The sequence below is a fragment of the Crotalus tigris genome, unplaced genomic scaffold, assembly GCF_016545835.1.
Source record: "Crotalus tigris isolate CLP2741 ecotype Arizona unplaced genomic scaffold, ASM1654583v1 scf7180000024340.7048381, whole genome shotgun sequence".
NCBI lineage: Eukaryota > Metazoa > Chordata > Lepidosauria > Squamata > Viperidae > Crotalus > Crotalus tigris.
Genome location: NW_024100510.1, coordinates 2353491 through 2380181, shown reverse-complemented (window position 1 = coordinate 2380181; position 26691 = coordinate 2353491). Strand labels below are relative to the sequence as shown.

The 26691-nt window shown below is 39.3% G+C and overlaps 1 protein-coding gene across 4 annotated transcripts; it reads right to left on the bottom strand.

Moving 5' to 3' along the window:
• Window positions 1–669: 669 nt before the first annotated feature.
• POFUT2 (protein O-fucosyltransferase 2) lies at window positions 670–26683 on the bottom strand. 4 transcript variants are annotated; one of them, XM_039326354.1, is made up of 9 exons: window positions 26038–26683; window positions 21308–21558; window positions 20721–20865; window positions 19390–19497; window positions 18118–18184; window positions 16450–16575; window positions 12354–12534; window positions 2288–2411; window positions 670–1518 (listed from the first exon to the last, which is right to left on the bottom strand). In XM_039326354.1, the coding sequence occupies exons 1-9, from the start codon at window positions 26313–26315 to the stop codon at window positions 1365–1367; spliced, it is 1434 nt and encodes a 477-aa protein (XP_039182288.1). In that variant the 5' UTR covers window positions 26316–26683; the 3' UTR covers window positions 670–1364. The 4 variants fall into 4 exon arrangements, with proteins under 4 accessions (XP_039182288.1, XP_039182290.1, XP_039182289.1 ...); XM_039326356.1 differs by lacking the exon at window positions 16450–16575; XM_039326355.1 differs by lacking the exon at window positions 19390–19497.
• Between the last annotated feature and the right edge of the window lie 8 nt (window positions 26684–26691).

Sequence of the window (26691 nt, the reverse complement as noted above, 5' to 3'; positions counted from 1 at the left end):
AACCGGTTATTCACATATTTGAATCCCACCACTGGGCTGGCTGTTTGGAAAGGTTTAATGATAAGCAGAACCTGCAACATCATGCAGTTCTGGGACAGCTGACCCAATGGAGTTGAGAATGGATGGATCTTTATAGGGCTCTGAGACTTTGAAATGGAAATGTTTCTGGGTTGTGCAATGAGGTGGGCTTTTGTGTCTTTTGCTAGAATGAAGAGGGTGAAGGATTAATCCTCTTATGTTCTAAAGGTCATGTGCTTTAGATTTTGGGTGGGGGAATGTAAATTCTTAATCCCATCAGCTGTGGAGGTTGAAGGCGGTTTTTGCTTATGAATGGTGTGCCCCAAATCTGCATTTCTAAAAACTGGCCTGCTCAGTTTCTGCCTGTGGAACCTTGGGCTGTTTCTGCCTCCTCTAAGATTTTTTTTTATTATTATTTCTCTTTTAGGGGAAATATAATATTCTGCCTCTTTTAATATCCCCAAAAATATTTCATTCTCTAGCAGGGGGGGTGCTGACTTTCTACACAGGAATGTATCTTTTTATACAAAGGTGAAGCAATTCTGTTAGTCATAATAAACTGGTAAGTTTACATTTGATTTTCTGAGACATGCATGGATAGCAGGACATAGTTTAGTAAATTAAGTTGAGGCAAAAGAAAGATGACATAAATGAAAGAGACCAATTTAGGCAATTTAATATTTCTCATATAATCAACTTGACTAGGACATCTAACTTCTGCTTAGCCACATACACTTTCTTCCCAGTTCACAAATAAAATGGAATTGCAAGTTCTTACACACTTTAGTTATATCTAACATATTTTGTTTTTATAAACAAAATTAGTTCCAGCAAACCTTTTAGAAACAATTTAATTGCATTAGAATATATTATCTGATCAGATAAAAATGGGACTTCACAGAAGAGTCAACAGTTAAAACTAGGAATGTATGAATCCTTGAAGTGTTTTTTGCTTTAATCAAAACCATTATTGACTTTGGCTGTTTTGCAAAGTGTTCAGGGATCTGTAGTTCCAAAGGTTCAGCTCAGCCAAGTTGCCATGCCATTTGAGAGCTTTTAATGGTCACTTTTGCTGGATCTTCTAGTGAAGCAAAGTAGTGGGTGAAGTGAACTGGTCCAACTTGAAGGTTTGATTAGAGGCAAATTGAACATCTTGGGGTTTTTTTTTTGAATTACAACCATAATACTGACCACTGTAAATTGTTTAAGAAATAAGCTACAGTAGCACCATTCACATGTTTATCAGAAACAGTGAAAAAAAAGGAAACATATTTAAGTTTCTTTCCACAAAGATAATTGTTTAATTTCTCTGGTGAAGTGGCAGCTGTCTTCACTGACTGAATATATTAATATTCAATTTTCCAGTGAGTTGGCTGTTCACAGGTTTTCTCATCATCTCCACAAAATCTGTTGTAAGTTGTTTTGGGGTCAAAACCCAGAATTTCTCTTTCCTCTTGAATGCGGAAAGAAAAAGTTGAGACTGAGGTTCCTATAAAATATCTGTGAAAAGAAAATATCAGTGGGTAAAAAAACATATTCCTAAAAAATTTGCTATCAGTTTTCTATAATCCATTATTTATTTATTTATAAAATTTATTGGCCACCCATTTTACCTCAGGATCTCCATTAATGCTATGGGGATAATAAAATCATTCAGTTTTGCTAAATCAAACACATATATACATGTATTAGATTTAACCACACATCCATCAATACAAAATAACGTGATCATGGTAATAATAATAATAATAAAGCAAATAGACCAATCCTAATGAATCAAACTACTACAACCAAGAGTATCAATTCCTACTTCAAATGCTCTCTGAAAAATCTCATTTTAAATAGCCTATGGAAAGCTGATAGTGTAGAAACAAGCAAACACAAGTACAAGGGTTAGTATGTATCAGCTAGCACCCAGACCACCACATTCTGGACTGCTTCTGGGTAGTCTTCAAATGTGTATCTGTAGTCTTATATACAACACACTATAAAACTCAAGGAATAAGGTAAGGGAGTCTCTGTGGATTTCACTCTGCTAGTTGTTGCCAACTCTAAGGGGGTGATGCTCATCTCTGTTTCAAGGCCATTGAGCCAGCGCTCTCCAAAGACTTTTCTGTGGTCATGTTGCCACCATGATGTCATGGAGAGCTGTTATCTTTCTACTGAAGTGGTACATGTTTATCTACTATATTTGCAAGGATGGCAGGACCTGGAGCAAGATAGTGTGTGTATGTGTGTGAGAGAGAGAGGGAGGGAGGGAGAGAGTTACCTGGCATGTGCACAAATCCATTGGTCAATAATTGCTATTCCTCCATCTTTGTAGAGCTCCATTTCCTCCCAAGTAGGTTCAAATCTCACCATCTCTGGAAGAAGTACTTTTAATTCTTCAATCTCTGGAAAAATACACTCAATCAACATTCTTCAAGTGGCAAATTTCAGCCTACCCCAACTTATATTAAAACAAAACCATCTTTTTTGCCTAAGGATTTTAATAAAAGGAATAGAATAGACTAGAATAGAATAGAAACTGGAAGGGACCTTGGAGGTCTTCTAGTCCAGCCCCCTGCTTGAGCAGAAGAACCTATACCATCTCAGACAAGTGACTGTCCAGTCTCTTCTTAAAATTTTTCAGTGATGGAGCGCCCGTGATTTCTGGAGGCAAGCTGTTCCACCGGTTAATTGTCCTCACTGTTAGGAAGTTTCTCCTTAATTCCAGGTTGCTTCTCTCTTTGATTAGTTTCCAACTATTGTTTCTTGTCTTGCCCTCTGGTGCTTTGGATAATAGTTTGACCCCCTCTTCTTTGTGGCAGCCCCTCAAATACTGGAATATTGCCATCATGTCACCCCTATTTCTTCTTTTCTTTAGATTAGCCAAACCCAAGTCCTGCAGCCATTCTTCATGTTTTAGTCTCCAGGCCTTTGACCATTTTAGTTGCGTCTCTGAACTTTTTCCAAGGTTTCAACATCTTTCTTGTAGTGTGGTGACCAAAATTGGTTGCAGTGTTCCAGGTGTGGTCTTACAGTACTAGGGTTTTATAAAGCGGTACTAATACTTCACGTGATCTTGATTCTATGCTTCTGTTCATACAACCCAGGAGTGTATTAGCTTTTTTGACTGCTACTGCACACTGCTGGCTCATAGTCAAGTGATCATCCACTAGGACTCCAAGGCCCCTCTTACAGTTGCTGTTTTTGGGCCAGGTCTTGCCTAATCTGTACTTAAACTTTGATTTTTCCTGCCTAAATGTAAAACATTGCTTTTTTCCACATTAAAACTCATTTTGTTGGATAGGACCCATTGTTCAAGTTTGTCAAGATCTTTTTGGATCCTGAGCTTGTCTCCTGGGGTGTTGGCTATTCCTGCCAGTTTGGTGTCATCTGCAAATTTGATGAGTACCCCTTCTATTCCCTCATCTAAGTCATTAATTAAGATATTGAAAAGTACTGGGCCTAAGATGGAGCCTTGTGGTACCCCACTGCTTACTTCTCTCCATGTGGATGTAGTACCATTGAGGACTACTTGCTGAGTATGGTTTGTCAGCCAGCTATAGATCTGATGGTATTGTCGTCTATCCCACTATTTTCTAGCTTACTAAGCATCAGGTTGTGATCTACTTTGTCAAATGCCTTACTGAAGTCTAAGTATACTATGTCCACAGCGTTTCGCTGGTCTACTAATTTAGTCACTTTATCAAAGAATAAAATAAGATTGGTTTGGCATGATCTGTTTTTGACAAACCCATGCTGGCTACTGGTTATAACTTTGTTTGCTTCTAGTTGTTCACAGATCTGTTTTTTGATTATCTTTTCTAAGATCTTCCCAGGTATTGATGTTAGATTGATTGGTCTGTAGTTTCCTGGGTCTGTTTTTTCCCTTTCTTGAAGATGGGAACCACATCAGCCCTTTTTCAATCATCAGGTAATTCCCCGGTGTTCCAAGATTTTTGAAAGATATGGTACAATGGTTCTGAGATAACATCTGCCAGCTCCTTCAGAACTCTGGGATGTAATCTGTCGGGTCCCGGTGATTTATTTGTCAAGTTCAGATGGGTGTTCTCTTACCATTTTCTTGCTTATTTTAATTTTTGTTTCTAGTTTATCTTTTGTAGTAGGTTTTTTTTGGTATGTTGGGCTATAATTTTTGTGTGAAGACTGATGCAAAGAATGAGTTAAGCAGTTCTTCTTTCTCTGTTGCCTGTTACTGCCTTGCCATCTTCTCTCTTTAGTGGACCTAGTTTCCTTGACTTTTGTTTTGTTATTAATACGTTGAAAGAAACTTTTTTTATTGTTCTTGATTTCTGTTGCAAGTCTTCATTCATTCTGGGTCTTTGCTTTCTTGACTTCATCTTTGCATGTTCTGGCTGTCTGCTGATAATCAGCCTTAGTTATGTGTCCCTCTTTCCGTTTTTTGTACTTGTCCTTTTTGTCTTTCAGTTTGTCAGAGAGCTTTGTGCAGCCATGCTGGTTTCCTCTTGAATTTCTTGTTTCTCTTTTTCAGTGGTATTGCGCTGGACTGGGCCCCTATGATCATACTCCTCAGTGTTTCCCATGCTTCTTGAGTTGTTTTCCCCTTTAGGATTTTCATCCATGGAATCTTTCCTAGGTTCTCTCTGAGTTTGTTAAAATCAGCTCTTTTGAAGTTTAAGAATTTGGTTGGATTATTTTCTATTGTTTGTGTTTGCATTATATTGAATTTCAGCATGATGTGGTCACTTTCACCCAAGATTCTGGCAACTTCAACTCCCTCTATCGCTTCTTCTCGATTAGTAAGGATTAGGTCCAGTATAGCTTTACTTCTAGTTCCGTTCTCTACCTTTTGGATGATAAAGTTGTCAGCTAGGTTGGTTAAGAATCTGTTTGATCTTCCACTTGCTGCAGAGTTTGTCTCCCAGTTGGTATCTGGATAGTTGAACTCTTCCACTACTACTATGTTATGCTTCCTACATGTTTGTTAACTGACTGGCAAAGAGTTCATCTATTTCTTCTGATTGGTTGGATGGCCTGTAATATACACCTATGGCAATGTCACTTTCCCCCCCTTTTATATTGACCCATATACATTCTGGAGGGATTATATCTTTGATCACCTGCATTTCTGTAGATATGTAGTGTTCTCTTACATATAGTGCAACTCCCCCTCCTCTTTTTGTGGATCTATTTCTTTTGAACAATTTGTACATTCCAGTCATGGGTTTCATCCCACCAGGTTTCTGTAATGCCAACTATGTTATGCCTGCCCTCATGTACTATTGCTTCTAGTTCAACCTATTTGTTCCCCAAGCTTTGAGCATTTGTATATAATCATTTAAGACCTTTATGCCTGTCCATGGGTATGTTTCCTGCCTCTCCTGATTGTTGTTGGAGTTTTTCTTTTTTCTCATCACTCCAAACCTCATTGATTTGTTTTCCCCCTCAATTTTAGTTTAAAGCCCTCCTGATGAGTTGGGCCAGTCTTTTTCTGAGTACATTTTTTCCCTGTTTTAGTGAGGTGCAGCCCATCCTTTGCCAAGAGTCCTTCAAAATGCAATCCATGATCCAGGAAACCAAAGTTTTCTTGGCAACACCAACCCTTTAGCCAATGGTTTATTTCTACAATTCTTTTTTCCCTCAATGGGAGGGAGTACTGATGAGAATACTACTTATGCTTCTAGTGCCTTAACTTTACTGCCTAGTTGCTTATAATCTCTCAATATTGTACTCGGGTTCTTTGTTCTGTCATGTTTCCCATTGAGGAGGAAAGGGTAGTAATCTGTAGGCCTAATTGTTTTGGTTAGGTTCTTGGCCACATCTTTGATTTTTGCTCCACGGAGACAACATACCTCCCTGGTTTATGTGTCTGGTCTGCAGATGGCTGTTTCTGTTCCTTTGAGGATAGAAACTCCTATTACCAACACTCGCCTTCCTTTTTTTCTAGTAATCTCTTCACAAGGTGAATTTCACTTTGCCACTTAAGTTGATAAATATGAGGAGGTATTTCTCACAAGTTATTCCAATAGAATTTAATTTAATTCCAATAGTCTTTTATGACAATGAACTTCTGTGTCCTTCTTAAATAAAATAAATAAAATTAAACAAGACTAGGCAGAATGTGAGTGACCATCAGGTGTCAATGGATAAAACTCCTTTACATTAACACAGGTGAAGAAGGCTGCAATTTCTCAAGTGTAGGACGTAAAGCATCAATGGATTTTTAAATACCTGCAATAGCTAAAACTATTGTTGGAATGAGCATAAAACCAAGCACAGCTGCTACCATTGTATTTTCTCACTGTTAACTGTGGATATCATCATTATCATCATCACCATCACCATCATTGTCTATCCACTGCAGGATGAAGGTCTCCTCTGTATGTTTCCAACCTATACAATCCTGAGCTTTCTTTTGCCAATTGCCAACAATATCCATAACTGTGGATATAAATACTACAAATAAAGCCAACATCCCCCTCCTTATCCATTTATTTGGGGTTTCCATATACTTTGATAGAAATCAGCTCTGGCCAACAGTTTGCTGTTTTCTCTCTCTTTATTTTTGAGAATGAAAAAACTATATTATTCCAATCTATACTCTGCTGGGAGAATTTGCCGGGTTAAATTGTATGTACATTTGGAAAGGGTTTCAAAAAACACGTAAACTCTTGTGGAGAATTTTCAGTCAAATACTTTCAGAAGAGTGAATTTATTTAATCTGGAGTATGAAAAACATATTTCTGAATTTCATGGATGAATGACTACAGCAGTCTGCCCACTTTCAAAGATAAGACCCTCTACCTTTTCTGCTATAGAAAATGCAGATGGCAAAGATACTTCTCTCTGCTAAGATATATAGATCAAATAAAGAATCTTTTTCTGGCCAAGATCTCTTAAGACAAAAGGCCCCGTGTGAACAATTACTGTGATGAAAAAGAGAAAACATGAAAACATGAAAGGACAGTTCCAGTTCTGCAAAGCTGTTAGGACTAAGAAATCTTCCTTTTTTGACGCTTGGTGTATGTTTGATTGAAAGGTTGTTACTATTATGTGATTTTATTCTTCCAGAAACATGGGAGAGATATTTCAAGAACTTAAAGAGGCTTACTTTCGGGGAAACACAGTATGTGCAAATCTCATACTTTAAATACCTGGGAGAGATATTTAATGCCTCAGGCAGTCAACGGGCACATAAAAGCCATGTTGCTTTGAGTGCACAAAAAGGCTCAGCAGTTATTTGAAATTCCACTGAATGGGATGAGGTGGGGATGTTGACTTCCAGATGCCCTTAAATTATTTCAGGTTAAATCTTTAATCTAGCTCATCAATGGAGCAGGGTTTCTAGCCCAGTCTAAATTTCTCAGGACAGCATTTAAGTGCCTTGTTGTGCTTCTAGTGCATATATGCCTCAAATTAGGTACAACAAATGCAGAGGCCAGAGTTTGGCTCCTAATAGTTACCTATTGACTGAAACTTATTTTCTCACCTGAGGGTCTTGCTCCCTTCATATTGTTTGATACATATAAATCTTTCTGGATGAGTGCAGTTGAAAGCAAACTACAGACATTCTCTTTTTTCGCCTGACAGAGATTTTAAAAAGGGACTATGATCAGGCCACATTGCTTATTAAACCACATTATGGACACGGGGTACCAAAATGATGGACCAGTATATAAAGTATCTCCTAAACATGCTTCATATTTCACATAACTGGCATATTAGGGGCACAGAAGAGCTTTATTCTGGCAAAGTGTGGTGCCCTTCCCTTGGTCCTAAAGAGAAGATATAAAAAGCCTGTTATCAAAAATGATTATGCCCCAGTAAGGATGGGAAGATAGAAACAATGGAGTAGAAACTACTTGCTTGCCAATTTAAGTCATATGAAATATCTACATTGTTGGAATATTTCCAGATCACCCAAGCGTTTTGATGTATCTCTCATATTTTTTAGGAGTAAACATATAATGGCAAATTAAAATTGCCAAACCCAGTCTAGTAGACTGTATTTTCAAGCTGGCAATTGAACCCAGTAGCTTAAGTGGGGCTAGCAGGGAGATCAGTAAACCACCAGCAATCAGTTTCCTCAGCCCCCAGAAAGTCTTGCCTAAGATGATCTGCGAAGGAGAGTTCCTAAGAGACTGTAAGGAACTCTGAATGACAACAGCCACTTCTCCTTTATCCTGAACTAGGGCAAAGTTTATTATGGCAGCAGGTAAATCAGGAACATGTTAGTTCCTACAAAATGGGGCTTCTGACAGTTGGGGTGGCTGACAGTATAGAGAAGATTCTCACCCCCAGATCACCCATCATCTTGGATTTTAGCTTTTCTATTCATTTTTTAAAATGTTAATTGTTTTTAGCACTTTTAACTCTTTATTATATTGTAAGCTGTCCAATGTTGCTGTATTAGTGAGATGAATGGTGCAGAAATTTAATACATACATACATACAAATATAAATACATACATACATATTTAAAACTAGAAACACGGATCACCAAGACTAAAAATTTATTAAAACTGAGCTTTCTTCAGCACCTGCTGACATCGTCAGAGTTTAAGCCAGGATTGGAGAACAAGTTCTTATAGTCTCTGTGAAGCCATTAGTTTAGCTAATGAGCGTGTTACGGGTCTGTTCGGTCCCCGCCCTCCCGTAATCAATGGCATTGTTTCCGTCGGGTTCACTGATGTCTGTTTGAGTTTTGGCGCTCTGCCTCTCTCCACTCGTCTTGCCTGCTGGGAGCGTTCGTCCTGCCGCATGCAATCATCTCGCTGCTCGCCTGACATTTCTGTCTGCGCTGCTGTCGTCTCAGCCGTTCGTTCCTCTCTAATGCTAGAATTGCTATCCACATTGGTTAATTGTCCTCTCCTGCTGCCCATGGGTCCGGTCTGTCTCTTCATTATCTTTTGCTGTGACGATGTATTCGTCAAAGAGAGGTTGCGATCCTCTATTCTCTTGTGCGTGTGGGGGAGAGGTGGTTGTTGGTTCATCCTTATTGTTTCTTCTTGTGACGATGTATTCATTGATGAGAAGTTGCGTTCTTCTATTCCCCTGTGCGTGTGGCGGGGAGGTAGTTGTTGGGTTTTTTTAATCTTGGTGATCTGTGTTTCTAGTTTTAAATATGAATATACCCGAGACTCACATTTTCAGGATTATTTTAGATACATACATACATACATACATACAGTTAGCAATAATTACTCTTCTTAGATTGGGTTTTTTGGTAATTATTAATTGCTTTTTATGTTTTTTATATGCTGCGTCAGCTGCATTGGGGTCAATTTGCTTCCAAGTTCAAGATGTTACCTATGTTCTTTAAAGTCCTACATGGCACGGGCCCATGTTACATATGGAATCATCTTCATCCCATTACATCAGCCTGTCTTAACCTGATCAGGTAGGGAAGATATGTTACAGACCCCCATCAGCCAAGATCCAGGAAGAGAGCCTTCTCCGTTGCTTGCCTCGACCTCTAGAACATTTTCCTCTCCAGAGGTAAGGCAGTTCCCCATTCTCCTGGTCTTTTGGAAAGATTTGAAAACATGATTCTGCTGCCTTGCTTGGGGCTCACAGAGAAACATGTAGCAATGAGGCTGGTTAGCTCCCTAAAGCCCTCCTCACACTTTTAAAGTAACTTTTAACCTTGAAGTTTAATCATCCTTCTCTGTTTTTAAATTTTATATACTGTTTTTATATTTTATTATTTTATTTGTATGCCCAGAGTCCCTCTGGTGAAGGAGACAGACGGTTTCAAAATTTGATAATATAAATAAACAAGTAAGTACATTTTTCTTCTTGGCTTTCTACTAATTTGTTTTATATAACCTACCTGTTTTATACACTGTTTAGAATATTTTACCCTGGTAAATTATGTTGTGATATTAGTTTTATCTGTTTCTTCTTTCTACTTAGTCTTGGTTTATATATCATCTAATTTTATAGTGTTGAGTTTTCAAATTATTCTGACTTTTAAATTATCAACTGGGGTGATCCTGACCTGTCTATTATTTATCTTTACATGCTTGTCTTTTACTGTAGATAGTCCTCAGGTTACAAGCACTTGTTTAGTAAGACAGCATTAAACAAGGACAACTTATGATTGGTCTGCCAAGTTGCAGCTGTTGTAGTGTCCCTGCAGTCATGTGATTGTAATTTGGACACTTGGCAACTGGCTTACAATTATGACAATTGCAGCATTCTGGAGGTATATGATTGCCATTTGCAACTTTCCCTGCCAGGTTTCCACAAGCAAAGTTAATGGAGAAACCAGCAAAATGTCACAAGTTGCCCCCATTGCTTTTTCATCACTAAGCAATCCAGTCCTGATTGCTATCAGAACCCAAGGACTACTTGTAATTCAAGTTCAACAGGTACTGGAGAGGGGTTGACCAAGCCAGGGGGAGAAGTGAAGTAGGAAATTAGTTTGGGATTGTTACATAGGCACAAGAGGGCAAGTTCTGCCCCCCCCCATCCCCCAATGCTGTTGAACCTTATCTATTCCGGCCTAAGTGCATATTACCAATCTGGGAAGAGTCTGGCAAAGTAGGCATGAGCAATAAAGTATTGAACTCTTTAGGAGTGTATTTAGTTGTTTGGACCTGACAATAGGAAACAGATAAAACAACACTTTCTTACTTTCCAGCAAGTGGTATTCAGAGACACTGAGCTTCTAATATTGGAGATAGAAATAACTGGCATGGGACTGAGTTATTTGAAGGGCTGCCTCTTGTCTTGTTATATTTATCTGACCCATGAGTACTGGGAGAAGCATGTTACGTGTTCTGTCTTTAAAAGAGTGTCATCTGACGGGAGCCAAGAAGACAATCTTTTCTGCCATGGCACTCACCCACTGGAACATTGTTCCCTGGAACTAAGACTGGTCCTAACCCTGCTGGCATTTAGGAAGACCCCAAAGACATGGCTCTGCCAGCAAGCTTGGGTGTCCAATTTTTAAACTGCTTCTTGAGCTTGGTGCAAGGATGGACTGCAGCCATTGACTAAGGATACTTTTGTTTTCTAAGTGATTTCTGATGTTTTATATATTTCCTTATTGGTTTTAACTTTTTTATTGGATTGTCATTTTAACTGGTCATTGACCAGACAGACAGATAGATACTGTAGACAGACAGACAGTTGTGAGTTTCCCAGAATCACTTAGGTGAGATGGGCAGCCATACAAATCAAATCAAATAAATAAATAAATAAAGAACACTAGTGCATTACTTAGAATGATTTTTTTCCTGTTTTCCTACTAAAATCGATCCAGGTGGGTAACAATGTATTTCACAGTATTTACTTTTGTCTTTCTTAGATCTTCTGATGTTCAGCTTTCCTGGATGATTCTGGATGCTAATATTATCAGACGAGTTAATTTTTTTTCTTTACATTTATTATCCATGACGTGTATAATTTTATATACAACTATTATGCAATGGAACTCTACTACCGGCTCCTTTTCTACAATAAAAAGTTGTAAACATTTGAATCTTTCATTACAAGGGAACTGCTAAACCATGCTAAATTTTGTTGTCCATTTCTACACTTTTTCCAGTTTTACAGCATTAAGTTTTAAGTGTACAATATAAAACAAAGTTATAAGTGGATTAAATGTTACAGACTGGATCTCTCTAAAGCAGCGGCCCCCAACCTTTTGGATACCAGGGACTGGTTCTGTGGAGAAAGATTATTCCAGGGACCAGAAGGGACATGGTTTTATGTGCTGTGGACATGTGCTGTGGATGGGACTTTGCATGTTTGCACAGCCCGGTTGCTGGCATGCCACGGCCCAGTGCCGGTCCATGGACCTGGGGTTATGGATCCCTGCTCTAAAGAATATTGCAGATCATTGTCTCATTAAATAATTAATTTCTCTGTAGTTTTGTTCTCAAAGGAAATAAAATTAAATTCTTCTTCAATAGTTTGCTGAATTGCAACAGCGGCAACAAAACACAACAGAAACGGCACGATTAATATCCTGAAGGAGTAAGCACTGTAGTGATAACTTATGAATAATCAAATATGGATCCCTTTAGGACTTCCTAGTTCATTGTATATCAAGACTACTATGAATTGCATGGTCTAGAGATTACCATGTGTTTGAGGCCGCAGATTTATTTCTTGCATTATCCTGTTTAACTCAAGTAAGGAAGTGACAGTGGAGGCAGCTGTTGTCCACTGAGAGGCAACTTAAAATATTCCAATAGGTATGGTAGTCTCTTGTGCTCCTGAACTTAGATTCAACCTAAAACTTTTCAAATATGTCTTGCAAATTATTTTGTCCAGCAGTGATTTTATCTTTGATACAGATTAATGTATTTAGTATAATGCTAAATGAATATTTTACTAATTAGAGAAAAAATACATACCCTGCACGACGGCATCAGTAGCCACAAAAACCTTCTCCAGCTTGTACAACTTCAGGAGTTTGTGGATTTTCTTAACTGCTCCCCGAATGCTGGGCACATCACTTCTGTGACCCCAGATGAAGTCTTTTCGTCTGAGATGAACACCAAGATATGGGCCACCAATGGCTGTGCCCAGTTTTACCTAGCACATAAGAACCAGTACATGCTGAAACTGAAATAAAATGGCATTGATTCAGTAAGAATATATCTCCACTCATGAGCATATTTTCTGTAACACTGCTTAAGGATAAATTTGATATATTTAGTAAATGTGTATTTGATAAAGCTTTCAATATTCATAAAGTGTCAATATACATACTGGGTTTGTAAATAAGTTCTTAATAATAGTTTCAACTAGGAAACTGTATATTGCTCCCAAATATATAAATATACATATTTAATAGAGAAATCCTTTATATCCTTTGTCTACATGGAGAACAATTTCATACTTCAAGATTTTATGTGCATACAGCACGTGCACCTACTTTGTCCTAGGTATACATAATATATGTATATTATTTATTATGTAAACCACTTTCAGTTGAGAAGTAGGGAAATATAAAAATGTCACAATCAATTGTTAGTAAGAAACCGCAAGTGATATTGGTGTCCACTCTTCAGCAATGCATGCACTTCTACCCAGCTATACTCTTATCAGTTAAGTGTGGTTGGGATGTGTTCATATATGCTGTTTTTCATATACAGTCTTCAATGGTAACAAGCCTTTGATAGAAGAATGAGTCCCTCAGCATATGTGTGTATTTCCAGAGCTGAAAGCCATATAGATTTGCAAGAATTCTATGTTTATGAATCTAGTGGTATGTGCCACATTACTCAAAGTTAAGAAATTCTTATCAACAGAGTGATATCTTTTGAATCAAGGCTGTCTATCTGATTTTTTGTAAGCATTTATATGAACCCTTCTTGCACCTACCTATCAGGTATGGGCATGTTTTTCTGCTTCCATAGATAATCCTAGTCTTGCATTCCATGGTCTTTTGAGTGAGGGCGCATTCTAACATTGCAGATTAATCATAGTTCAATTTCTTAATTGGTAATCAAATGAAAAATCTAGAGAAACTTGGCCATTGAAAAATATGGTACAGAGAGTCTTAAAAAAGGACTCTACTTACACATTCACAAAGTTGTATTACTTTCCTGAGGAAAATAGAAAAATGGTACTTAATTTTCACAGACATGAGAAAGTTATGGCACTTTTCCTTTCTAGTTTTGAATACTGCCTTTATTTAATCATGCTTGTGCCAAGCTAATCTCCTTTCCTCAGACAGAAGAAGCATTCAATCTGTTTCTCTTACCATAAATATGTTTAAACAAGAATATAATTTTTAAGCATCTATTATTGGATAAACCTCATTTCAGAAATTTAAAATGTTATTAAATAGATAAAATACTCTCTACTTTCCTTGTTGCAATTATAATTGCCACAGAACTGATAGCAGTCTGTTTTTCAGATTTCATGATAACATGTCCTTAAATCAGATTCTTTTTTTATAAATAAAGTAAATACATAAAGGACTATCTTTCAAACAGTAGAATTCCTTCTAGAGCTATTTTTCTGACAAGAGCATAAATATCCAAAGGAAAAGGAATCACATATCATGAACTTCTAGGATTAATCAAAGATTTAAATGAAATACACAGCAGCCTAACAATTTATATCCTGTTTCAAAAGAAAAGTTTATTTGGTTATCATAGGCAGACAGATTAAAGCCTACATTTACTTAGCCTAGGACAAGAATGGGATGAATGGGCAATCTTTGATGCCTGGGATTAACATTTTTTAAGTGACTGAAGGCCACTTGTAGGCAGTGGTGCTGCATGAGACTGAGATTTTCTGTCCCCACCACTGGAGTAGGGAGGAGTATATTTTAAAACTCTATTTTAGGCCTTCTGCAACAATTTTGGTGCACTTTGCATCTCAAAACGGTAGGAAAGCATGCCACTAATGTTTGGTCATTAGAGTTGGAAAACTTAAACAAGCTAAAAAAGGGGGGTTGACAATGTGTGTAAACCCAAGTACCCTGACTGTTCATCACATACTGCTTATTGTACCATTCACTTTCAGGGAGAGTGCATGTCTACAACAATAGGAATGATGTTTTGGTAAATACAGTGTTCCCCCGAAAATAAGCCCTAGCCTGATTTTTTGGAGTGGGCCTAATATAAGCCCTACCCCCAAAATAAGCCCTAGTTAAGACCCTGCTCACTCCATCCCAGTCTGCACCGGTGCTGCTGCCACGAGTTGAGGTAAGGCAGGTGGGGGAATGGAGCTGCCATCCTTGCCTCGTAGATCACCTGCCCGGTGGTGGCCACTGCTACCTCTTCCACCTGCCGTTTCGGTCCTGCGGCACTGCCTTGCGCCACCTGGTCCCTGTTCGCCGTTTCAATGGCAGTAGCTCTTGTAGGCCTGCAGCTCTGCATAGTCCCTAGACTGGCGGTTTAGGCCCCCGGCCACCTTTGCAGTTCTGCCCACAGGGCCACCAAAACAGCAAGTGGAGCCCCAGAGGGTCGGGGAGGGTGCTGAAGCGAGTGGGTGTCCTGCCTGCAGTGCCTGTGCCAGCTGTCCCTTTCCTGCCACATTTCAGTAGATGCCAGCTTTCCCTCTGGCGGGTCTGGGCAGCTGCTGGTGAGAGATGGGCCCGTTTCAGTGCCTGGTGCCTTGGGGAGGTTTGCCTTGCAATCTGCTTTCCAGCTCCATTTCATTTCTCTGCCACCGCGGAGCTGGAGAGCTTGCCCCACCACCACCACCCAGGTGCCCTTGCTTCCCCCAAGCATTTCTCCGCTAACCTGATTTCAATCTCCGTCACGGAGAAATGTGAAGGAGACGGAGAAACGTGACAGAGATGGAAAACAGATTAGCAAAGAAATGCTTGAGGGAAACAAAGGCTGCTGGGCAGTGGTGCTTCTTATGGCAGAAAGCGCAGGAGCTGTAATCATGACCCAAAGCATGGCATGAAAGCTCGGGGAGGCGGCAGGAGTGCCAGGCGCTGCTGTTGCTCATGAACCGAAACGGGGCATTTGCTTGCAAGCATGACTTTGGGGAGGGGAGGCCGCCGTGAGAGGGAGGGAGGGAGATCTCCTGCAGAGATGCCTCTTTGGAAAATCGGGAGCAGCAGCAGAGCGGAATTGCAGGAAGGTTCCTCCAAAGCTTTTTTTCAATCTTTTGCTGAACAGGAAAGATCCACATTTTGCATCAAGTAAACTTTAAAGAAAGTTAAATAATCTGGTAGCAAAAATCCAGCAGTGGCAAAATCTCCCTGGCCTCACATATCTGCATCACCCGCCTCCCCCAGTGCCTTCACTTCGCTCAATCAATCACACGGCTAGAAGTGAGGTTTAGTAGGCCGAGCACAGAGGCAAAGGCACGGGGGGAGGTGGGCAGTGCAGATTCCCCATACATGAGACTTGCTGCTGGGTCTTATTTTCAGGGAAACACGGTAACACATTAGTGTTGAATCATTGTTATTTTTTCATCAGATATTACTCATATCTTACTCATAAATTCCAATTCCATACATCAACAAAAAAATCAAAGAAGGTATATGATCATTGAGGGTATAAATAAAACCACTGGACTTATTCCCTTTTCATTATTGAAGAAATAAGTAAAGAATCTTTGCCCACTGTCAGTTTTGCTGCTATTAAATTGCTAAGGGTCAGTTTTCAGGTTGCAGGTGATTCAGGATAGAAACGAACCATGAGTCTCTTTGCCTTTTAACTATAATTCCTGATAGAATTTTATTATGATTTTTAAATTAAGTTTGACTTAATTATGTTTTTTTTTAAATGTCTACTCCATTATATCACTGAAAAGGGCTGAGATACTTCCATAGAAATATAAGCAATACTGAGAAAATTTGGAGCAAGTAGAAGAAATATTTAGTATACTTTTCATCAATAACACATTCATCCAGTGCTCATTTTCTATATATTACAGTTTAAGCCATTTACCTGAATTTTAGTGACCACTGAACATAAAACAAAGGCCTGCAATATTGTTAAATTCAAAATCAATCTGTACATTACTTAAAATTACCTTCATATTTCTCCAATCTTCAGAGTACCATGTTCTGTCCTTTTCATCAGAAGAATTTAAATATTTAGCTCTAAACGTGTCTCCCACCACATGGAGGTGTTTGGCAAATACCATACTTCGACGAGTCTGTTTGACATAAACATGTTATTGAGAACTAGCTTACGTATTTCAGCATAATTACAAAGGTCTCCTAGAATACACAAAATTACAGGAAAATGAAAATGAAAGAAATAATTGTTTTATCAGTCAGGCTGATAAAGTGTTAGTTTGTTGGTTAAAAAAAAAAAAAGAATAGTGGTTTCATGTTAAATAATAGGGGACCAAACTTTTGGCTTGCCTGGGACGCACTGAGTGAACATATAACACATATAATATAGTTATTGTATATAAACCACATAATAATGTTCAAAGTTTACAATCTTCTGGGCCATATTACTACCTGTCCAGGGCTTCATGTGGCCCTTAGATCACGGGTTGGGCATGCCTGTGTTAAATTGTAGTTCATTACATTAGCAATTATAAATAAATACATTAACCTAAGAACAATTTAAACAACAAGCTTGCAGTTGGACATGTTTGGACAAATTAGAAGTTCTAACAATTGCTGAAGAAAAAGGATCTCCTTTCAGTGGAAACACTTCAATTTTTATGGGAATACTTAAAGCAGTGGTTCTCAACCTGTGGGTCGGGACCCCATTTGGGGTCGAACGACCATTTCACGGGGGTCGCCAAACAACACAGTCCGCCATTTTTTCCCCCTTTTCCTTAGCTGTGCTACTCCCTTTTATTCTATTGGCTTTTGAAAGCCAATAGAATAGACTCTCTTGAATAGAGTCTAATTCTATTGGCTTTCAAAAGCCAATAGGAATTGTCCAGGCTGTCTCTGCCCTGCTGAGCCTGCCAAAAGTCCTATTCTGCAAACGGTGCTGCACCAGTTGAGTAGTCCTCGACTTACGACCGGTTGAGTAGTCCTCGACTTACGACCGGTTGGGGGGGGTGTCGCAGCATTAAAAAGGTTGAGAACCACTGACTTAAAGGAATTAAATTGAAAATTCAGGTGTAGTATATATCTTCTTTTTATACAACACAAAGTTCTAACTAACAATAGCATTAGCAATAGCAATATGACTTTGACTTATATACCACCACATAGTGCTTTATAGCACTCTGAGTGGTTTACATTGTCAGTTTATTGCTCCCAACAATCCAGGTCTTCATGTTGCCAACTGTGGAAGGATGAAAGTCTGAGTCAACCTTGAGCCTGTCAGGATCAAACTCCAGGCTGTGGGCAGAGTTAGCCTACAATACTGTATTCTAACCACTATGCCACCAGGTTCTTGTGACACAAATGAAAGATGCATTGAATGCAGAATTCTAGAGATGTTTTCTTAAATGGATTTTAATTACATTATAGCAGATATTCCTTGAATCCCTTAAAGTGATGGGTGCATTTTGAATTTTGAAACTTTGTGTACTATGAAATCAAATCAAATGATTACTACTGAGATATGGTCAGTTACAAGCAGCTGCTAAAGCTAATGCATAGCTAATCATAGAATGGGAGGAGTTGGTCTCATAAATAAAAATAATATTTAACAGATTGTGTATTAAAATGACTACTCCATTATTATGCAGATAATATAAATAAAATAATTATGTTATTCTCACATTCCAGTAGTCTTTGCCACCATAATGATCATGAAGAAGATGTTCAGCTCTGTCTAACATTACTGACCTATTAAAATGAGAAAACTAAGTAAGGTAAAGATACATTAAGATAGATTTCCTCTGTGAGCTCCACAACTATTGACTATGTATCCATGGCATTTTCTTAATAACAGTAAGAAAGTGGATTTACTTTTCCTTTGGTGGAATCTTTTTTTAACTTCCCAATCTAATCTACAGCCCTGTCGCTTCCTACTCTCCCATCTAAATTGAATTCCAAATTGCTATTTTAAACTTTAACTTTAAACTTAAAATTAACTTACTTAACTTTAAACTGATAAGTCTTTCAATAAATTTGAAATATTTACACCTTCTACTAACCAGAACCTACTTTCTAATTACTTATTAACTAACCTGCTTAACTTTTTAAGATTTCAACAAAAGTATACTATAATAAATATAAATTTCAAAACGTATTCAAGAAATAGGACAGCATACAGCTATATACTACTAAAACTCTCGTCATGATCTTTATCTGGGCAAAACAGGTTTTGAATGAAGTTACCTTAAATAGGCTAACTTACAGAATGTGTCCAAAATCCAGAACCCATGATTTGTTAGTGAATGATATATATGGCAACACCACTTACTTCAATATAATGTATTTCCTAGGTCAGAAAACCTCCAGATGATACTACATTTCCAAACACCCATTGCTTTCAGCCAGTAGAGTTAACAGTATGGAATGGTGGGCTTCTGAACTGAACATTACCATATAGCTAAATTCAACTGCTCTAAGAAAAACTGTTTCTGATATTAACTACAATTTAAAACTCTAACAGTACACTTTTTCTCATTGTTAATGGAATTACAAATGGGAGTCAACTTTTGTTGCAGAATATAAAGTGTTCTTTATAAGTGCTCCAGAAGTGGGTGCTCCGACACCGGAGGTTGTTAAGAAGAGACTGAAATGGTGTCTTGTCTGAAATGGTGTAGGGTTTCCTGCTTGAGCAGGGGGTTGGACAAGAAGACCTCCAAAGTCCCTTCCAGCTCAATTATAACCATAAGAAAGATTCACAAATCCAAAAGATGCTCCCCAGCCCCAATTTCCAATTTATATTCTCTTCCCTTTACAGTAGTTGTAAATTGGGATAATAAATATCATCATTACTAAATTTGATAAATGAGAAAACATACAATTCCCTACTTTCTTCTTCTAAGTTAAAATAATATGGCAAATATGTGGAATAAAAAAATTAATTCAGGAAGTCTCACCTGCTGGATAAATTCAAAAGCAAAGGGGCTACAACAGAGGCAGAACCCTGGACAGATAAACAAACTACCTTAAGGCCTCGAGTTTCTTCATAACCCCAGAACCATCCCCTATAAAAACAAGTTGAGTTGATAGATACATGAATACAAAGTAGTAATAAATCTGAAATAAATGTTGATAATAGCTCAATATAAGTTGATAGTCTAACTTCATTTTAAAATTACCATTCATTCTCTGAAAACAGTACAAATTTGGATCCTCTGGGGAGAAGTGGGTTTCTAACTCTAGGAAACACACTACATGAACCACATTTTTTTTATATTCCTTTTTGGTTTTGCATATATTACTCTGTCCATCAATCCCTGATTTTTTGTAGATAAAACTGCTGCTACCCATTTCCCATGGATTTTTTTCTTTTTTCTAAATCATTAAGGCAATTAGATGGAAGATGACCACACTGAGGAAAGATGCTTATGTAAAGAAAATTGTATATTAAAAAGTCAAATTTAAGTAAATAACTAATCTCACTTTCATTTTGCTTTCTGATGTGATCATGGCAGAAAAATTCTTTTGGCTTCCAAATAGACGAAGTGGAGAAGGGCAGGTGATAAGAGAAAAAGAAGGCTGCAATTTGTGGAACATGGATGTTCGGTAGGAGAGTCTGTAAATTGGGCTGAAATTTTATTTTTTCAGTTTTTGGAATGAATTTTTAAAAGCTGTATTAAGTTTGTTTTAAGGTTAATAGTTTCACATGTTTCCTATCACAAAATAACAGAGAATCATGTTTCACAATTAAATTACCATGATTTATCTATCAATATAAGAAGATGAGGACTTTTAACACCCTAATAGCTTAGAGCAGGGGTGTCAAACTTCCGGCCTGTAGGCTGGACACGTCACGTGGAAGACGCACCCACCCAATTGCCAGCAATGGCAAAACTGTCCCGATACGTTGCACAACGTCATGTGATGTCGCGAGTTTGATATGTCTGGCCTAAAGGCTAGGTAATTCGTAGACATCCTCACATCCATCCCTTCATGTTGCTCTGCTTGTTCTGTGGCTCTAGGCCCTGCTGGCTGAGATTTTGGAATTAGAAGTTCATCTTCTCAGTTATGATGCTTTCATTTTGATATGTCTTTTAAGGAGAGTGATTGTAAGTATCACTTGAATTTTGACTTTAGTTGTACTATACCTATCCCAAGAGGCCAATTTTCAATTTTGAAACGTTTTTCTCCCTTTTTCCCAAATACTTCCCTCCTCCCCAGAAAACATGGTTGGAAATAATTTTTAGCTAGAGACTATGTTAATATAACAATATAAAGATTAGTATACCTGTAATATTTATCTTTATCTATTGAATACATATGCTGGTCAATACATGGTCTCTCCTCAATCTTCTCCTCCCATGTCCCCTCTTTCCATCCTTCAGCATAGTTTTGCAGGACATATATCTCATCAATAAAAGGACCACCTGATTCTGAGTGACAATTCAACATAAATCAATACACAAATATAAGCATATATCTTGTTACACATAATAGATGTACAATGAAATGGAATCTATGTATGTTTAAGGGGAGAGCCGAATAACTTAGATCAGAAAGAAAATTGCAAAGTGTTTGAACAGTTAATAAAATTGTATTCTCTTTCCCCCCACACAAATGTAATAACAAGCCTGTAACTACTAAATTCATGAACTTTGCTTGCAATCATTGTGCTTTTCAACAGTGAAAATATATACCAAAAAGTTTTAAATGGGGAATGCATATGATTTACTGAAAAACTTAAAAGATGTGCATTAGAGTTTAAATGTTGAAATAGTATCTTAATACACCTCACCTATCTTAATGCATAGAAAAAGCCAAATGAAACTACACTAAGATTTCATATCATACTGGTTCTTCTAAAGCATATGTTACCTGCAAGAAATTGTTCATATTCAATAACATGTATGTTTTTATTGAGGCTTGGAACATCAAAAAAACTGGACCAAGGAATTTGGACTTGATGAATTTTAGGAGTTTGCCAATGATAAAGACGTCCCCAAGGAGGCAGAACCAACACCCATGCTTCAGTCTTCAATAAGGTCTTCAGAAGAGATGCAATTCGTATGTATACATCTCTACGTAGATTGAAACCTTCAGGTGGATTAACATCATACAAAAGGTACCTAGAGAAAAGAAATATTACAAATAAACAGTTAAACTATGATTTATAATCATTTCAATTTTAAAGCAGAGAAAAAGCCACGCAGCTATATTTTTGGAAGGATTCTGAATTCAGACATTTGGAAAAATTAACCTGGAGGGCAAAGATTCACTTCCATTCCCTTCCGTGGGCTTTTCTCTCCTCTCTCATTCTCATCTGTATTAACTCTAAAAGTACCAGACAGTTCTGCATATTTTGTCAAAGCAAGAATATTCAATATTAGCAGCATTGACATCCGTCCCCCCTTACAAAAAGGACAGATCCTGTAATGTAAACAAAAGCATATGTTAATGACTAGTTCTCGGTTTGTTGGGGTATTTCGCATGAAACCTTTTGACGAGCCTGTCAGCTTTCACTTCACTGGATTTCACCCAGGTGGCTTCAGACAACGGGTATCCCTTCCATTGTACTAGGTACTGCAATTTCCCTTTAAAAATTCTAGAGCCAAGAATACGTTTCACTTCATAGTGGGTCTGTCCTGCAACTACGAGGGGCCCAGGTGCCTTCTTTGGGGGAGGTATTAAAGTGGAGCCCTGATAAAGTTTCAACAAGCTGCAATGGAAGACTGGGTGAATTCTCCCTAAAAGTCTAGGGAGTTTTAGTTCTACAGTGACCGGATTGATGATCCTTACTATGGGGAAAGGCCCCAAGAATTTTGGTCCCAATTTCTTGCTGGGCAGTTTGAGGCGTAAATATTTAGTTGACAAATAAACTTTTTCCCCAACTTGGAATGTTCTTTGAGAATATAATGACATGCTGCTTTGACATTCTATGACGGCTTCTCTTAATGTAACATCTATTGTATGATATAAAAATAAATCTCCGTGGTTATATAAAAACCATTGTTTCTTTTTTATGCTTTCATGCTTCTTTCTTCCTAGTGCTAAGAAAGCTCCAAATAAACAATTTTTATATATGCTCAGGAAGGATTGTCATTGTCTGGGTGTGCTTTGGTATAGACATATTTTGCACTAAGGCAAGCTAATTAAGTCTATGACTCCTATCCTTGTCCATTAATCGTTATCAAAACAATTTTCTTTTCAGATATTCAAAAACACACTATTTGTGACTATTCAGTAATCCTAAGAAAAATTTAAACAACATTACTGGTGTGGTATTGATACAGTGATATATACCGTGTTTCCCCAAAAATAACACCCAACCAGAAAATAAGCCCTAGCATGATTTTTCAGGATGATCGTAATATAAGCCCTGCTCCAAAAATAAGCCCCAACATTGTGGTTGCCCTGGGGCATGGTGGGGGGCGTGGCCAGCTTGACATCACTTGCATTGGAGGGGCACCTGGGGGACTCCAGGCAGAGTTGGGGGGGAATCCAGGGGTCCTAGCGAAGGGGGGTGGAACCACGGTGGGCGCCAGGGCCTGATCCACTGGAGGAGCCTTGCCGACCCTCTTGGGTCGCATGGGTCAGCTCTGGGGCTGGGCTTGGGTGGGGCAGGGAGTCCCAGCTGCCTCTTGGGGACAGGAGCTCCCTGTAATTCCTGTTCACCGGGGTCATCGTGGGTGGGGTGGTAGGCTCGCTGGTTGATGAGGTTGGCCAGTGGGGGCTGCGTGGCACCACCCCTGCCCCACCTTGCTCCACAGGGCAGCACTGTCAGCAGCCAGAGGCATGGAAGAAAGAGGGAGGCATAGGAACTCTGAAGTTTTGCATGGTTCAAATGAGGTAGAAGATACCGTTATTGCACCAAAGCCATTTAGTCCGAGGTGACCAGTGAATGTTGTTTCAGCTTTTACCTGTCCCTTGACTAGAATAATAGCGGGTCTAATTCAGGGATCGCTCTCCTTTTCCTTCAGCATGGCCCAAGCTCTCCGCGCTTCTTTCTACTTGTCTCAAATCCTCAGCGATTCAGTTCTTTCCCCGCCTTCCCAGCATTCAATCCTAACCCGACCCCCTTCCTTCAACTACCACCTCCTCATTTATTTCCCCCCGCAAGGGACAGTCTCTTTCTCATTGCTTGTTCTTCTCCAGATTGTTTTTTTTCAGAGGGTCTACAAACATGGCTTTGAGGCAGCAGCTGGGTGAGTTTCAATTACTATGCGTGGCATCTCGACACCACAGGTCTGCTGCACTGCAAAAGTTTTGCTCATTTACTTTCACAGCAGCAGAACATGCCCCACTCTGAAATGAGAGGGGAGCACTGCCCATGGGTTTTTGGCTTATTGGAGAGCTCCACCTAGTTTGGTGATTGGCTTATGGATGGACTCTCTTTCAGCCTGGTGTATGTTGGGTGCTGAAGTTCTGTCCGATTTAGTGAGGTTTAGCAGGCTGAGTGCGCAGGGGCCGCAGCATGGCTCAGCCTGCTAAACCTCACTTTGCTAATACAAGGGCAATTCGGAAATAAACCTGCGTTTGGTTATCAGTGACAGACACTCACAGATACAGAACTTTTATTATACACATTAGAAAACTACATTACATTACCTTTCAACATAATCGCCATTCAAATTGAGCCACTTGTTATAATGTCTTACGAAGTTTGAAATTCCTTAGTAGTAGTTGTTCGGCGCCAAATCTGGGCTGGGGAGGTGATCAAAAACATCCCAACAGAATTGCTTCAAAAGTTCTTAGGTGTGTCTAGCAGTGTGCAGGCAAGCATTATTATCATGAACACCAAATCGGAAGTGGTACCATAGAAAATCCCATCAAATATGAAGATGCCAAAGGAATCTAGTGAAGTTCATGGAGCGTGGTTCAACCATCAATTCAGAAGTCTACTGTGAAACTTTACCAAAACTCAGATGAGCCATCCGTAACAAGTGTCGGGGCATGCTGACTTCCAGTGTGATGTTGGTTCACGATAATGCTCGCTCGCACACCACTCGATGCACCCAAGAACTTTTGAAGCAGTTCCATTGGGATCTTTTTGATCACCTTCATATAGCCCAGATTTGGCACTGAGCAACTACTAAAGAATTTCAAACCTTGTAAGACATTATAAGTCCCTCAATTTGAATGGTGATTATATTGAAAAGCAATGTAATGTTGTAGTTTTCTAATGTGTATAATAAAAGTTCTGTATCTGCGAGTGTCTGTCACTGATAACCAAACGGAGGTTTATTTCCAAATTCCCCTCGTATCTTGTCTGTGGGATTAGACTATGGATGAGTCCAATAGCTTGTACTTTCTCTTCCCACCCTACCCCCTCAAATCTTGCTAGTTCCTCTGATTACATCTTTACAGCAAAGTGTTAGTTCAAAACCACTAGATATCTTATTCCTCTCAATAAGCCTGGCTTTCTTGAAAATTTAAGTCTCTCTGTGGCGCTCTTGGTGCTCCCTGAGCTTGGTTATTTGCTTCCAGACATTTTGTTACCCAAACAGGTAACAGCACTATGAATTGAGTGTGGGATTTGCCATCTTTATGTGCAGTACTTGTTTCAGTAGAGATGTACAAGCTACTGCATATAAACAATAATCCTATCTAAACCACTTCCTTTAAATATGTATTGTATGTCTATATTATATAGGTAAGAGTTACTATGTTAATACAAGCAGTCCTCAAGTTACAACAGTTCATTTGTTGACCATTCAAAATTCAACGGCACTGAAAAAAGTGAGTTATGTACCTTTTTCACGCTTACAACTATTGTAGCATCCCTGTGGTCACATGATCACAATGCAGATGCTCCGCAACTGATTGATATTTATGATGGTTGCAGTGTTCCAGGGCCATGTGATCACCTTTTGTGTATTTATGGTAAGCAATGTCAATGGGAAACCAGATTCACTTACCTACTACATTGCTAACTTAACAACTGCAATGATTTATTTAACAACTGTGGCAGGAAAAGTTGTAAAATGCGGCAAAATTCACTTAACAAACGTCCCATCTAGCAACAGAAAATTTGGACTCAATTGCAGTCATAAGTCGAGGACTACCTGTATTTCTCGGGACACACTTTTAGTTAGCTGTTATTGGTACACACCTTCAATCCATTTATTATTGGAAGAGGCAATTGTGAGGGTGGGATGGAGATGGAAAGCAGGCGAATCTCATCGTGTTACTTTAAAACTTCCTCAATATACTAACAAGATTAAACAAAATAGTCCAAATCAGAAACAACGTTGACTTTTGAAGAGGCTGAAAGTTTCCCGCATTGGGGACATGGTCATGAATCAGAGAAGAAGCTGACCCAGGGAACAGAATCAGACTCTGAGGAATTAAAGCCAGGGTAAGAAGCCACAACCCGGAGCAAGTTCGGCCGCGCTCTCGCATCCCCACAAACAGACGCAGGCGTCCTTTCGGAGGCCTCCTTCGGGCTTCTTCCCTGCAAAAGATGAAGCGGCCAAAGAACGCGGATTGGGCCTCCTCAGTCACAGGGGATGACCCAGGCCCTCCGCCTCCTCGATCCGTCAGTCAAGGAAGTGCGGGCGGGCTGCAAACGCGCTTATCGGGCCCGGCGCCTGCGCTGCTTCTCTCACCTTCTGAAAGGAGCCGCCACGGCAGCAGCGGACAGGGAGGAAGCACTGTGGCCCGCCTGGAAGGCCTCGAAAGGCGCCTGGGCGGTGGCGAGAAGGAAAAGAACGAGGACGGGAGACAAGCGGAGAAATCCGCAGCTCCAGCGCAGCGCCATCTGGGGCCTCTGCTGCAGAGAAGGGGCGGGCTCAATTGGTCTGGAGGCGGGCAGAGAAGGTCCGATGCAAAACCTGGGCTGAATTTTGGAAGACGAGGCTGTTGTGCTTGATGGAGAAATGGGCATGCATCGGCGTTTTCGAGTGCAGGACTTTTCAACCCTAACCCACAATATGGAATCCACTTTACAGCTTCGTGTTCTTCTCTTCTGGGACAGTTATACAGGAAGAAATGGAGGGTTCCTTTAGTAGCTAGCGCAAAATGTGCTTAAGGAACTGTGATGACTTTCACTGCTTCTGGGAAAAAATAATCAAAAGCAACCACATTTGGGATGGTGTGACTCAGATTAGAGGAGCTATAATTGTGATCTTCAGTGGAAGAGGCTATTGCTGGGTTTTATTTTGGCTGTGCAACTGTAGGGTAGGGGTGGGCTGGAAGAGAAAAACAGCTTTAGTCTTGAAGCAGTTCAACTACCTGGCCAACACAGCTTTCAAGAGGGAGCA